At 44.8% G+C, this 14,886-nt stretch overlaps 2 protein-coding genes across 2 annotated transcripts in view; both read left to right on the top strand.

Moving 5' to 3' along the window:
• The window catches only part of LOC147702798 (SLC35A4 upstream open reading frame protein), a 47,410-nt gene extending 36,110 nt beyond the window's left edge, over positions 1-11,300 (top strand). Inside the window, exon 3 of the mRNA XM_086931389.1 lies at positions 7,798-11,300. Within this exon, the coding sequence (XP_086787515.1) occupies positions 7,798-7,998 (201 nt within the window). The 3' untranslated portion in view covers positions 7,999-11,300. The remainder of the gene's footprint in view (positions 1-7,797) is intronic.
• SLC35A4 (solute carrier family 35 member A4) lies at positions 8,868-9,836 on the top strand. Its single transcript, XM_086931388.1, has one exon. The coding sequence runs from the start codon at positions 8,868-8,870 to the stop codon at positions 9,834-9,836; it is 969 nt and encodes a 322-aa protein (XP_086787514.1).
• Positions 11,301-14,886: the final 3,586 nt, after the last annotated feature.

The raw sequence follows: 14,886 nt of genomic DNA, 5'->3' as shown, positions 1-14,886 counted from the left end.
ATTGCAACATAAACCTAAATCAAGAAACCTGTTTTTGTATCTAATAGCCCACGAACATGTAAATGTGATGGACTTAGCACAGAGGATAAGAAAAGTGGCAGTAAAATGTTATATGTTGAATCTGAGATGTACAGGTCCCATTTTGACAGTAATGAATACTTCAGTATAGTACAGGGCTAGCGAGCCTTTCAATTTGGGTTTTTCAGAAATGTTAAAGCAAAATGTTGGGTGCTCCTTCAAGAAAATGTATTAACACTCATCAAGTCCTTTTGTGGCTAAGCATACTCATTCGCACAGTTCAGACTTATTAGAGTATGATTAAGAATGATTCACAAAAGGCTTTCTACTCCGAATTAAAATTTTGCTGTATAGAAACAGCATTTTCAGATTGTAAATTTCACAATCACATTCATGACATCAAAACTGGTGCAATGTTATGTCTAGAAAGTGCGCTTCCAAATCTGTCAGTATGGTGGAATCTCTCCCTCCTAAATTTAAGAGTTAGAGCCTGACCTGAGGATATTTCTGAGCAGAACACTCTCAAACGTGGATGAGACCTAAATTGTAAGATTTTGGGGGTTTCAACTATTTCTTTCAAATAGTTGCCACCTTTAAAACATTCAAAGATTTACTTCTTCGAGAGTCAGACTGCTGAGGGAAACGCCTCCATATTAATTGATAATGTAAAGGAATGTAAATTGAAATGTAAATTGATACTTGTATAGCACACTACTCACCCACATGGGGCCTCAAGGCGCTTGTACGAATACCGCTGTGGAACCCATCCTGGCTTTCCCTGTGAGGCGTCTACTCCTAGGCACCCCCAAGATGGAGGCCAGGCATCCTTAGCGTTGTGGGGGCCGTTGTGGAGAATAAGCAAGCTATTGCCCAGAGTTGCAGAGTGGGACTCCATGATTGGAATAGGCACCGAGGCGAGAATTATCAGGTCCGTGGAATTTTGAGCCCAAGACCCGCTGAGGCGGGGAATTGAACCCTGGTCCCGGACTAGACTTCTGCATCAGGGTCTGCCGCTCTAACCATTGAGCCACACTTCTCCACATGTGTGGGATATTGTATGTCTTGGTGTTCTTCAAGAAATCTGGGTCAGTCATAAATGCATTAGAATACTCAGTTCAGGGCTTTTTCTATCAGCCACATATTGTTTTGAAGCCAGCACTGACTCGATAGGCCTCTCCTTGTGTTCAGTGAATATAATGTGAGCTCACACAACACTTAGTGTAAAGCAAAGTCTACAGTTTGTAACCTGTCTTTATTATTCCACGTAAATCAACATTTGTAATTTCTTTGAAAAACAAAGTGACTTACATGAATTTCGCTCGCAGAGATTTGTGAAAGATGAATATACATTCAAATTTCAACTTTCACTAATTAGTTTTTTTTTGGGGGGGGGGGGAATACTCTTTGTGTACAAATGAATCAGCCTATTCTTATTTTTTGAGTATACCAAGAGATATGTGTGTCTTGATTTGCTGATGAAAACCTCCAGTGAAGGGTAGTTGGGACTTGGGGCAGATAACGATCACGAGAAACTGTTGTTTATTATGAGTTACACTTTTAGATAAACTGCTTGAATCCCTCCTAGACAGATCGCTTGCTGCCAATGAATCATTGCCATTGGCAGTACGGTAGGAGACCTGCATGAGAATGTTTGATTATATTGGTCCACTTGATGGTCCTCAAAAAGAATACTATCTCTAATGGACCCCTTAACTTGTAGTCTACTCTGAGAGGCTGGAGATTGGTTGAGAAGCTGGGCTTCTACTGCAGGATCGGCTACCCATTAAAACGGTTCTGGCTAAGCTTTCTCTCCTGTTGCACATTTTCCATAGCGGAATGAAGGATTACATTTGTAAGTCTGGCGTTAGCCAAGGCCTCTTGATTTTACTAAAATGATCTATTCTTCGTCATCAATTTGTCTGTTGGTTTGTAGTTCACATTTTTCTTCTGCCCACTATAGCATACAGCATGGGTCAGTCCACTTCAGTCATTGGCTATCTTCAGCTTGAGTGATGGCATTCTGCTATTTGACAAGGAGCCCATCCACACATAAAGTAGTTTCCTTCATTGCTAGGACTTTTGCTTTTAGGATATAAATAGTAGATCGATCCAGCAACTCCCTTAACAATATTTTACGAAACTATGACAACACATTTTTTGGGACAGATCTAAAAAGCTGTCCGACAACTCCAGACCTATTGGCTTTGCCAGTACTTTTTAGTACTGTCTGCTTTTCGTTTTGGCCTAACAGAATAAAATTAACATTCTCGAATCTCATCCATATTTATCAGGCTACTCATCCACATAGCTTTGTTTTGTCTCTGGAGCTTTCATGTGCATAAGTTCAGTTTGAAAGATAGGAAAGCTTTTAAACAAGTGATACAGTAAAGCAGTGAACATGATGCGCTTTAATTTGTAAAATGATTTATTTATTTATTCAAAGTTTTATATAGCGCGAACAAGATCTTTGCAGATATCAGAGCGCTTCACAGAAACAGGGGGCAACAGGAGGGTGACTAAACATAATATTGGGTACAGTCTAGTAATCAATAGCATAATCGGATAGCAGTCATGTGCTGATAAGATACCCGTAAACAATCAGATAAACAATAATATAAGACGTTGCAGGGTCTTTGATCCAGCTACAATAGAGATCCGGAGGTACCAATAAACACTCAAAATAGACAATAATATAAGACGGTGCAGAGCCTTTGATCCAGTTACAATAGAGATCAGGAGAGCTTAGGCTATAAGGATATCTTATATCATTTACTAAGAGTTACAGAGAACGATGGGTAGAAGCATCTAGGGGGTGATTCAATAGACTAATATGCACAGTGTAGTAATAGGTAGTAAGTGAGTAGCATAATAGGATCGCAATCATATAAGAATATGAGGTCATTAGACAATCAAGTAACCAATGTTAGCAAAGCGGAGCAAAGTCTCTGATCAACCAACAATAAAGTTCAGGTGAACTTGGCCATAAGGATGGCTTTCACCTCTCTCTTAAAGAATGCTGTGGAGGAGATAAGCCTTGTTTCAGGAGGGAGTGCATTCCAGATCCTGGGTGCCAGCCATTCCTGAGAAGGAGCGTTTGTAAGTTTTTTCCTTCCGGAATCTGCGAGGTTTCAGGAGTAGACTTTTTGTACTTCTATTGGATCTCGAGCCTCCTGATATAGTCAACTTTTGAGTGAGGTAGTTGGGTGCCTTGTGGTGTATGGCCGAGTGTGTCATAACGGCAATTTTCAGCTGTATTCTTGCTTCAAAGGGCAGCCATTTCAGAGATTTCAAGTCAGGGGATATATGAGAGTGTTTTCTTGCGCCCGTGATGAGTCTCGCGGCAGCATTCAAGGAGGCTCTTAGGGGTGCGGTTGTTGCTAGAGTGAGTCCGCTGAGGGCCACAATTCCATAGTCTATGCGGGGGATGACTAGGGCTTGTACAGTAGTTTGGAAATCTTTGACTGGGAGGAAGGGTTTAAGTTTCCTCAATGTGTTGATTTGGAAATTAGCTCCTTTCGTTGCTTTGCTAATGTGCTTTTGCATATTGAGCTTTGCGTCAAGTGTGATACCTAAGGATTTCGCAGAATCCACGATGATTGGTCAGACATTGAGTGCTGTTAGGTGATTGAGCCAGATTTGAGTGGTGGTAATTTTCGCAGGGGGTGATATCAGAAGGAACTCAGTTTTCAGAGCATTTAGTTTGAGGTGATTGTCGGCCAACCACGATTGGGTGTTTCTAAGTGTGTAGTTCAGAAGTTTGATATCTTCCGGGGATTGTACCTTTAGGTAAAGTTGAGTGTCATCGGCATACATATGGAAGTGTACATTGGATGCTTGGAGCAAGGTGGCGAGTGGTTCCATGACGAGGTTGAACAACGTGGGTGAGAGGGCTGATCCTTGTGGGACGCCTAAATCTACTGGCACAGGTGAGGACAGCACATTGTTGATCTTGATCTTCTGAGACCGGTTATGTAGGAAGGAAGTGAACCATTTGAGCACAGTCCCTGATAGACCCATTCTAGTGTTTAGCAGCTCCAATAGGTTCTCATGTTTGACCGTGTCAAATGCTGAGGAGAGGTCCAGGAGGATGAGGAGGCAGGAATCATTGCGATCAAGGATTTGGAGGGCGTCATCAATTATGTGTGTCATGGCCGTTTCCGTGCTATGTTTCGCTCGGAAGCCTGATTGATGAGGGTTGAGGAGGTCGAACTGGTCAATGTGTTTTGTTAGTTGGAGCTGCACACATTTTTCCAGCAGTTTGGCCAAAGTGGGGATATTGGTGATGGGTCGGTAATTGTTTAGGTCTGACGGGTCAACTGAAGGTTTCTTGAGTATGGGCGTGACTTGCCCCACCTTGAGGGAGTCTGGGATGAGACCTTGTTGTAGGGAGCTGTTAATTATTTTAGTCCAGAGTGGGAGGAGTACGGGGTGAGGTCTTTTACAGCATTAGCAGGTAGGGGGTCTGTGACGTGATTAGAGGGCTTCAAGGTGCCAAGCAGTTTGTGTATTGCTTCTTCAGAGTAGGTGTTGAAGGACGTCCAAGATGCGTTATTTTTAGGTTGGGTGTTAGACATTTTGATGTGGCTAGGGTATCGGCTTACATCAATGAGGAGGTCACATCTTATGTTGTCGGTCTTTTGCTTAAAGAAAGCAGAAAAGTCTTCACAGTGTGGGATGTCGTTTGTTGTGTTGTTTGATAGTAAGGGTTGCGTCTTGGTTTGAGTTTTGACTAGTTCGAACAGTTTTCTTGGTCGGTTTTTTGCTTGGTCCAACTGGAGGCTGAAGAAGTCAGATTTCGCACGCTTGATTTTCCTAAAGTAGGCATTTCTCTTGTTAAGCGTTTTGCGATGCAGTGATGAGGGGTCAGATCTCCAAGTGCGCTCTGCCATTCGCATAGCACGCCTGTCTTCATTGAGTCTGCCGTCATACCAAGGGTTCGAGATCTTGGTGGAGACTCTCTTTAGTTGCAATGGGGCGGCTTCATTAATTATTGAGTTCATAGAGTCGAGGTAGTGGTCAGTCAGTGATTGAACATCAGAGGCACCAGAAGGGGGAAGGAGGCGACTGGATAGGTGGGGAGGCAGGGAGTTGGGGTTAAGATTCTTCATGTCCCTTTTCCAAATCTTGGATTTGGAGGGCTGAGCCGGGGTAGGTTTGACTTTTTCATTGATGAAGAATGTGATGATGTGGTGGTCAGACCAGTCACAAGGTTGGATTGCCCCCAGTTGGGTAGAGTTCTCATTGGCGATGATGAGATCAAGTATGGAGCCTTTGTCGTGTGTTGGGCTGTTACATATTTGGGTGAGGTTGAGCGCGTTAAGGAAGGTTTTGAGACTGTTCACCACTGCGTCTTTCTGATCGTTCCAGTGGAGATTAAAGTCACCCAAGTAGATTTGAGTGATCTGCCGACCAGCATTGGATGTGATCGTGTCCATGAGTTGTTGGGTGAAGATGAGGTTGTCCCCAGGCGGGTGATAGATGAGATGTAAAGCACATACTGGCTTGCCCCCGCTGGAGATATCGAGACAGAAGAGTTCACAGGACGTGAGGGAGGGCGAAGTGCCTTTAGTAACGGAGAGGTTGCTCCTGAAAATGCATGCGATTCCCCCGCCCGTCTTGCCGGTCCTGTCGAGTCTAATGATGTGGTAAGTGGGGGGAACTAGTATGTCCATAATAGGTGTAGAAGCTTCAGTTAGCCACGTTTCAGTCAAAATGGTTAGGCCAAGATCCATTGATGTGACGAGATCTGCAATGTCGGATGAGTGCCTCTGGGCCGATCTGCAGTTGAGTAGGATGCATTTGAGTCTGGGGGTGAGAAGGGTGGACGAGTGTTCTAGAGAGAGGGGGATTTTTCTGGGATTGTTGGGGACGGAGCTTCTGTTACTTAGAGTTGGGTGCCTAATGGGATTTGTGAGAATTGTGGGTATGGGGAGTTGTGTGGACGTTGTGTGTTTTACCGGACCTGGGCCAAAAGAGCGGAGGAGGGTGTCTAAGTCGTGGTCCGACAAGGAGTTGGGAGCGCGGCGGGGGCGGTGGGTGTTGTTGCAAGCTGGGATAGTGGGCCAACGCGGAGAGAGTTGAATGCGAGGGCCTGTGGGGAAGGTGTGGCGTTTGTTGGATACCGAAGTGGTGGTTGTAGGTCGGGGTTGTCTGCGGTGTGTGAGGAGAAGTTCTTTGATGGTGTGGAGCTCGTGTTTGAACTGTAGGAGGGTCGTTAAAATCAAGTCCAGCGGAGGAATGGGGCTAGCGTTGGAGATGAGGGCCGTGGGCGGGTTGTTGAGTAGGGAGCTGGAAGGCGAGCTGGGGACGGGGGGGTGGGATATGCTAGCGTTAGTGGAGGGTTCTACGGTAATAGTGAGTGGGGTGGCATTCGATGGATGAGAGAATTTGTGGGCGAGGTGTGTGGGTGAGGTCGGGGTAGGGTGGGACATAGGGGGGAGGACGTCGATGGGAGGCGACGCCGGTGAGTTGAGGGATGAATGAAGACTGAAGACAATAGGGGTGGCAGGAGGGTAGTGGGGGCTGAGTATGGGGGGGAGAGAGGGGGGGATGTTAAGGTACGGGAGGTGGCGTGCTCATAGGGTCTAGTTGGGAGGGTGGAGAAGTGGGGAGTGAGAGTGGGGGGGGAGATAGGGTGGGAGAAAGATCTGCCGCGGGGGGGGAGATATGCTCCGGGCGGTTGTGGGTACAGCGAGACTCGTGTGAGGTGGGGGGAAGGGAGGGTGGGGGTATGCTGGATGTATGATGGGGAACTATCTTCGTCCGTGAGTGAGGGGTGTGGAGGGGTTACGTCGGGTGTGTGACTAACTATAGTACTGGGAGAGGTGTGTGTCATTACGCTGTTGAGATGGGCAGGGCGGGTTATATTGGGGAATGGGGTTGGGGGGTGAAGTGCAGCTTGGTGTGTGCGGAGTGGGGGACCGTCGTTTGGCAATGTGTTCTAGGAAGGTAGGGAACAGGTTGTCGAGTCGGTCGAGGTTCCTATCAGTGGCTTGGAATAGAATGATCCCGTTGTTGTAGATGGTGGCTCTGCCAGGGAAAACTTGGGATGGCGAGATAGAGAGCGTTAGGCCATGAGCGGATTTACTGGTGGTGGATATAGAGAGAATGGAGAGGAGCGCTTTCCTCCATTGTGCTCTACGCAGCGTGTGGAAGATGAAATTGGTGCTCGTGGCACCATTGATCAGTGAAAAATAGGTGTCCACACAGGGTGTTTAAGGGTGTGCCTTCAGGAAGTTGTGTTTGTAGCGTTTGGCATTTTTTTTTGGAGAGCCCGGGTGGGTAGTTGATTTTGTATGTGTGCTCGCCTGTGCGCTCCATGGTGGGAGAGGCGTAGGTAGAAGAGGGGGGGGGTGTACGTGGGTGAATTTGTGAGGTTGCAGGGCTAGAGCCCTAAGTGATCTTAAGTCTGGGCAGTGGGAGAGGAAGACTAGTCTAAGATGGCCGCCCCAATGGAGGACTAGTCAAAGATGATATGTTAGCGATTTGCGAAATCAGCAATATTTCTTCTTTGAAACTCACCTTGATCAAAGTTTGTGAGCGTTAGCTCAACTCCATGCTAAAAATAGAGATCTGTCAAACTTAGTCGGGAAGAACTGCATGTTCAATCTTCTTTCCCCTTTAAAGATGCACAGTTTGAGTGATAAGCTCATGCCACTTTCGCATGAAACCTAGAACAAAATGCAAGATACCAGATCTTCAAAATACCTAATTATTTTCTTTATTGAGAACGTGTTATGTGATTGTAATCTGACCCTTTCTGTTTTTTTTTCTTTGCAGGAAGGCACGTTGCTAAGTTCTCCATTTCTGAAGGGCTTCCTGGCGGGGTATGTGGTGGCCAAGCTCCGAGCCTCAGCTGTCCTAGGTTTTGCTATTGGTGCCTGCACCGGGATCTATGCAGCTCAGAACTATGCTGTTCCAAACGTCGAGCAAACTATCCGCGATTACCTTAGCTCTTTCAAGAAAGGGCGGCCGGACTAGCAAAGCACCCCAGATATTGCAGCTCTCATGCTGCAAACCGTAAACAATCTGCACAGTGAAATATGTGCACACCTTCTTAATGAGAGAATGACATGCTGTTTTATTGTTGACTTGGAAAGATGTTTAATAACTCAGCCGGTCTGCTCACACACTACGATTTAGGACACCAAGTTTGGGGGTCAAAACTGGAACAAAGGAACCTTTTCATTTCCTTTTCTTACCTAAAGACTCTTAAGATATAGTTGTTCTATTTTAGTAGTTGATGTATAAAGAAAAAGTTGGCTTTATTTTAGCAGGAATTTCTCATAATAGAAAGTGTACATTAACTTAACTGGTTTCCAAAGGTCAAGTTGTTGATGCTTTTTCTTAAATTCTCAAGTAGCTCTCAATTGCGAAGCAGGTGATTGTGGATCTACTTCAGCAAGGTTTGCACTCTGCTTCTCAATGCTATGACGTCTATGCTTCAGTGTTTTTGTTTGGGAACATAACTTCTGTCGCCTAGTTTCATGAGAATATGGTTCTGTAAGAAGCTGCAAATAAGAAACCCTCCTGCTCTGTACTGGGCAAGTGGTTTGGTGCCTTTCCGTTATTGTAGCATTGAAGTTTTGGGTCGAATTTCAAGGTCTTCAGTTTGAAGTCTTCAAGGTTTAGGACTGACTGTATTTAGTTTGGCCACGAATTATCACAACTGTCTGCATGCTTACAAAACAAAGCGTATTGTACCACAGGTCTGAATTTGCTATAAAATGTGCTGTTCCTTGCTTACTCTGCTTAATAAATTATGTAGAGAACTTGCTGGAAGCTGACTTTAAGGCTTAGATCTTCAATGAAAAGATAAGGCAGCTTGATTTGCCTCAGTTTCATTAAAAATGATTGTAATTGACCATGTTGATTCCGATAGCTCCTTGCCCCGCTCAGTGGGTCACAGCTTACGTAGAGTTCTCTGGGTGTTTATGCTTATGTTGTCTGTTGTGATTTATGGCTCCCATGCCCCACTCATAAACCTATGCAAAGTTGATGGAGAAATTCCCTTCAGTTCCTCCTCTGTGGTGCTGTTGATAGAATTGGTGAAGCTTCTCACTTCACTTGTGCTTTTGCTAATCTGGGACCAGAGGTCTCCCGCAGTCTCACTATCCTGGCACCTTGCTGCTCCTTTCGCAATTTCTGCTTTGCTCTATGGTGCAAACAATAACTTGGTCGTCCACATGCAGCACTTTATGGACCCCAGCACCTATCAAGTGTTGAGCAACTTGAAGATTGGCAGCACTGCCTTCTTCTACAGCATCTTCCTGCACCAAAGACTTTCTCTGCGCAAATGGATGGCACTGTGTTTGCTCATGATTGCTGGTATAATGTACACATATGGAGGTATGCAGGACCAACAAAATCCCGCTCCAGAGAGCCAGCTCCACATAACCCTGCCTGGCTTGGGGATGATGCTCCTTTACTGTTTGATATCTGGGCTGTCAGCTGTTTACACAGAGCTCATTCTGAAGACTCAGCCACTGCCCCTCAACTTGCAGAACATTTTCCTTTACTCTTTTGGAATCGCAATGAACCTGGTGATGCACATGACTAGTGGCCAGAGCCGTGAGTTCTTCGAAGGCTTCTCTGTGTGGCTAGTTGTGATTGTAGTTAGCCAGGCTGTGAATGGGCTAATCATGTCTGCCGTTATGAAGCATGGCAGCAACATTACCCGGCTCTTCGTTATTTCTTGTTCCATGCTGGTGAACGGTCTCCTCTCTTACTTGCTTTTCAGTTTACATCTCACAGTCCTGTTCTTCGTGTCTGTCCTGTGTATTGGCCTCTCTGTTCATCTCTATTATGGGACAAAATGACATGAGAAACCTCCCAACAGTAAGCTGGGCTTTGAAATATGTACTGTATTTCAACCGATGTGCAGATTATTGCTTCTTCCTTCTTCAGACCTCAGCTTGTTAAATTCTTTTCCTTCTTTTTGAAGTTTGAATTTCTGTGCTTTTTCAACACAGGAATACCTATTTTAGATTGAGACTACTTTTAATCTTTTTATATCTAAATGCTCCTGTATGTATTTAGTTTGCAAAGATCAGATAAAATATATTTTGCTCAGGGTAACATCGAGATGGATGAAGAAGCTGATGTGCTAACGACACTCACTTAAACTTTGATGTCCGATAATGACCCCAAGGCTGCTGTGATATCACTCCGAACTCTTTAGGTCAGAAACTATCCACTTGATAGAAATCCAGTGTGGGGAGCAATGCTTGCTACGAAGCACTGGAAACTAAAGTTCTTGTGCTGGTGATATTGTCACTACGGATGGTGCCCCCCTATACATCACTAGGGGTTAGATGGGGACCACATGATGCCTTGATTCCCATGTTTGACTTGTATATGCAACACAGCAATAAAGTGTTTTATTTTGTATTCATATGTTGAGCTATCCATAAGTATCCCTCTAGAATCGGTAAACATCAATTTAACGTGCTAATTTTCAGTGCAGACATTTTTGGGGCCTTTTGTAAAACACCTTAAGTCCGACAATATATTTTCCTTCAAATGTAGTTTAATTTCTTATTAATTGCTAACACTCCTTTGCCAAGGAATATGTCAATTCTTAAACCAGGCTTCCGGCTTCCTGTGCTAAGGATTGCTCAATTATAGTGATCATGAAAACTTCTGATTAATACCCACTTTAAAGGTGTATCATACTTGGTGGGTTATCTGTTCTCACTGTCATGAGCTGGACAATTATTTCTACCAGCACTTAAAGCCTTCATGTGAAGACACAAAAGGTGAAACTATATTCTTCACAAATATCACCCTAGGTACCATAAGTGGATGGTGGTGAGAGAGTCTGTTACCTGTATCATGTTTGTCATGTGCAGAAAGGTGCAGAGATTAGAATGGATATTGTATTTGTAGAGCATAATTTCATCTTTTTTGTCCAAAATTTTCATTTTACAGAGACACTTCTTTGGAGATCTGCCCAGGAAACCCATCTTTTGAGCCTAGTAGCACTGTCTTGCTGTATTCATATGAAATGTAATTACAGGGTCAACAGGTACTGGGTAGAAGCATTTTCTCAGATGCTGGGCAGACTACTGATACAACCGGACTATAGAAACACTGGCTTTCATTTCATCAAGTACTTGCATGTTGAATTTGCCAAATAAAGCTTGTAGTTCTTGGATCATTTTGTAACATCTTAATCCCGGTAGGTATTGGTGATCATTGGGATTAATGTTTATTACTCTTCTTAAAAATCGAATATCTGACATTTCTTCATGAATTAAAACTATATCCTTCCTGTTGTTTAATGTTAATGATAAAGACTCCATAGATCTCTGAAAAAAAACGAACCTATTCATTCTTGATCGGTGATGTCCGTGTGTGGCATTCTAGAGTGCCAGTGCAGGGGTTGGGCCTTCCTCTGTGACTCTTTACTTTGGGATCTGGAAGAGGCATCCATAACTGATACAAAAACATTAGCGAATACAACATCTGTAAAGCTGCTGGGGGCTTCCTCAGATAAAAGAGAAATGAAGAATCCTGGTGGTGATAATCATTATTTTTCCGGTAGGGCCTTCATTTTCAGTTTTTTTTTAAAATTTAAAGCAGTTCTGTCCAGCCAAAACAAGGAAGTGTTGGCTAAGCAGCCTCGGAACAAACCATTATCATCCTTTGTAATGGTAGAGCCATGCATCCTGGATAGCTTGGTACTCGAAGTCACATCCTCAGTCTATCCCTGTGACTCATTCCAACAGCAGCTGTATAAGTGTTTTCCAAAGAGTGCGTTCTTCAACTAGGTGGTAAATGTAGCTCTTCGGCTTGCAACTTGCTGTTTGGGTATAAAGGAAGGTTGTATGATACACATCTTGTCGTTGAGTCCTTGGAGTCACCCAGCTTTCCACCACCCCTGACTGAGATCCCCCTCACACATGGCAACCAACTCAAGCATTTCTGGTGCCACCCCTGGACTATAACTTTGCACTATGCAGATTATTGCATTGCATGTATTTTTACTAGCAGAACATAGATTCATATTTTCAAAGCATTTATATGGTTTTTCTTCATTTCTGTATTTATTTTTTATTTGTATTGCTCTTGGCCTTTAATCACGTATTTAAAAATGTCGAAAAATCACTCTTAATATTAAAAAAAACTAGCGTTAGTACAGATTCAGTGCTTTGCAAGTGTGTAATGCAGAAATGGCTTGGGGCTGTGTTTCCAGTGCAAAAGTGGACTCGATCCAGGGGCCATCTACCTTGCTGTGTTTTGTTTCTGTCAATACATGGCAAGCTGATAGACTATTATCAATTTTGACCCCAAGGTTCTTAGCAACCGAGGAGGAAGATGAGGGAGGGAACATGTTCACAGGCCACCAATCCTGCCATGGCGGGTCAGCCAGACACCCGAAGAAAAGCACCTCCGATTTATCGGGGTTGCACTTGAGGCTGCTTCGCTGAAACCAGTCGAAAACAGCCCCAAGACACCCGCGTATGCCCTCACCATCAAACTCGGCACCCTTTCTACAGGTGAAGAGAAGCTGGGTGTCATCAGTGTATGATATGATCTGGGCCCCAAAAGACTCCGCCAGCACCGCCAAGGGAGTCCTAAAGGTGTTAAAAAGGGTCGGCTAAGCACCGACCCTTGAGGAACTCCGACCTCCAGAGGCGGCACTTCGGCAGAGTACGGGGGGGGCCAGACCACCTGTCGACAACCCGCTAGATAAGATCTAAACCAGCTCAACACCGTCCCACTCAGACCGATCTCATAAAGTCTGCTGAGGAGACCCTCATGAGGGACGGTGTCGAAGGCCGCCGACAGATCTAACATCACTAGCATAGCTCTTCCACCTGATGGCTTCATTAACCTCCAAGAGAGCAGTCTCGGTACTAAGCTTGGAGCGAAAGCCTAACTGGGTGGGATGAAGCAAGCCATGAGTTTCAAGAAAAGTGGAGAGCACAGAGTGGACATGCTTTTCCACAATCTTTGCCAAACCCGGTAAAAGAGAAATTGGCCTGTAATTTGCATGATTCTCAGGATCAAGACCAGGGTTTTTTAGAAGTGGAACAACCATTGCCTGTTTCCAGGCCAGGGGGACAATGCCACTCGACAGCGATAGATTGAGAACTGGATTGATCAGAGGGTTCAGAATCTTCGCGGTACTGGCCAATTCATGGAATTGTAAGTGTTAGTTCAAGACCACATTTTATTCATCACAAATATATGAAAGAGGGTAAATTTTATTTCGCTCAAATCATTTTTTGCTAGTTGAATAACACACAATTATTGTAATTATCCGTTATTTGCTGTAGAGTTGGAGACCTGCGTTATAATCATGGCTTCCCCACTTTCCCAAACTGTGATCCTGGAAGATTTATTGCTCTTGCTGGGCCTTCGTTTCTAAATTGGCCATACTGGGAGGATCTAGATACAGCCTTTATTTGCAATTGTTTTTCACTTGGCCACAGGTGTGGTCGTATGTACATGTTGGGGAGTAGTTTTTTTAGAGCATCTCTCACTTCACAACATTTGACTTAAGTTGTTTTCTGCCCTGCTTCTTTTGTGCTAAAGTGTTGAACTACCATAACATTCGATGAACAGGCTAATGAACAGCGAAACATGTAAATTTCACATCGATCAATTATTGTGTAAGTGCGCCGCCCTAGTATTGTGATGTTTATAGCGGCAATGGAGAAGATTCACTCACTTCTGCCTGCGTATTGAAACATTTTTGTCCCTATGTCTATTTGAGTTAATGTTTGAACACACAGAGCCTGTTGAAAATCCTTCATTTACCTGCCTTGGTGTTTGATGTCACTAGGTGCACTAGCCCCTCCCCAGCCTTTTAACAGCATACAAGAGGCTCGGATTCTATGTACTTCAGAAACAAATGATAGAAACCTCCGTCTCCTACTGTTTCCTTTGTACTATTTCACGTGGATTTCCAGCCATCTACATATACGTGCTGGGAGAAAAGACCGGAGTGGTTCAACCAGTGACTTCCGAAGTGGAAGGGCTTCAGGCTCTCTTTCAGCAATAGTGTGTTTTATTTTGTAAATAGAGCCACTAAAGCTGACAGAAGAAGTGCAGGCTTGGGTTTCAAAGGCATCAATATACATTCTATTAAATGGATAAAAAAATCTACATGAGCAAGTAAACCCACTTGAACTAGATTACATAATCGTGAAACTAATGATTTGAGGTTAAATGAAAATGGGCGCACTTTAAATTTTGGTTGTTTTGAGTATGTCATTTCCGTATTGTAATTACTATTTTCAAGTGTTTTTAAGTATTGTATTGGGACGCATTGCCTGAGGTGCCTGCATTCATCATTGGACCCGTACTCGGTTTTAAAGCCTAACCTGCGAGGAAACCCCTTGCTTGGGAAGAGACTGTTTCTGCTCCTGCTCCTGTTCTCGCGGCGCTGCCGCTCGAGCCACCTTCCCACGCCGCAAATCCTAAGGTGGGGGACTACGTTTCCCAGAATCCTGACGGCACAGATGCAGCGTGTCATTGAGAGCGCCCGGAGGTGCTCGAAACCATCGGAGCCCTCCCGCGGCGCATTGCCTGAGGTGCCTGCATTCATCATTGGACCCGGACCGGGTTTTAAAGCCTAACCTGCGAGGAAACCCCTTGCTTGGGGAGAGACTGTTTCTGCTCCTGCTCCTGTTCTTGTGGCGCTGCCGCTCGAGCCACCTTCCCACGCCACAAATCCTAAGGTGGGGGACTACGTTTCCCAGAATCCTGACGGCGCAGGTGCAGCGCGTCATTGAGAGCGCCCAGAGGTGCACAAAACCATCAGAGCCCTCCCGTGGCGTGGGAAGTGTGAGGGCCTGGGCGAAGCCCGAGTCAAGGGCGGGCCCATCCGCGCCTGTCAGCGGCTGGCAGAGGCTGGGC

This window comes from Lissotriton vulgaris, chromosome 7 (genome assembly GCF_964263255.1).
Source record: "Lissotriton vulgaris chromosome 7, aLisVul1.2, whole genome shotgun sequence".
NCBI classification, from domain to species: domain Eukaryota; kingdom Metazoa; phylum Chordata; class Amphibia; order Caudata; family Salamandridae; genus Lissotriton; species Lissotriton vulgaris.
The sequence above is the reverse complement of the archived record's forward strand: the minus strand, read 5'-3'. Positions and strand labels throughout refer to the sequence as shown.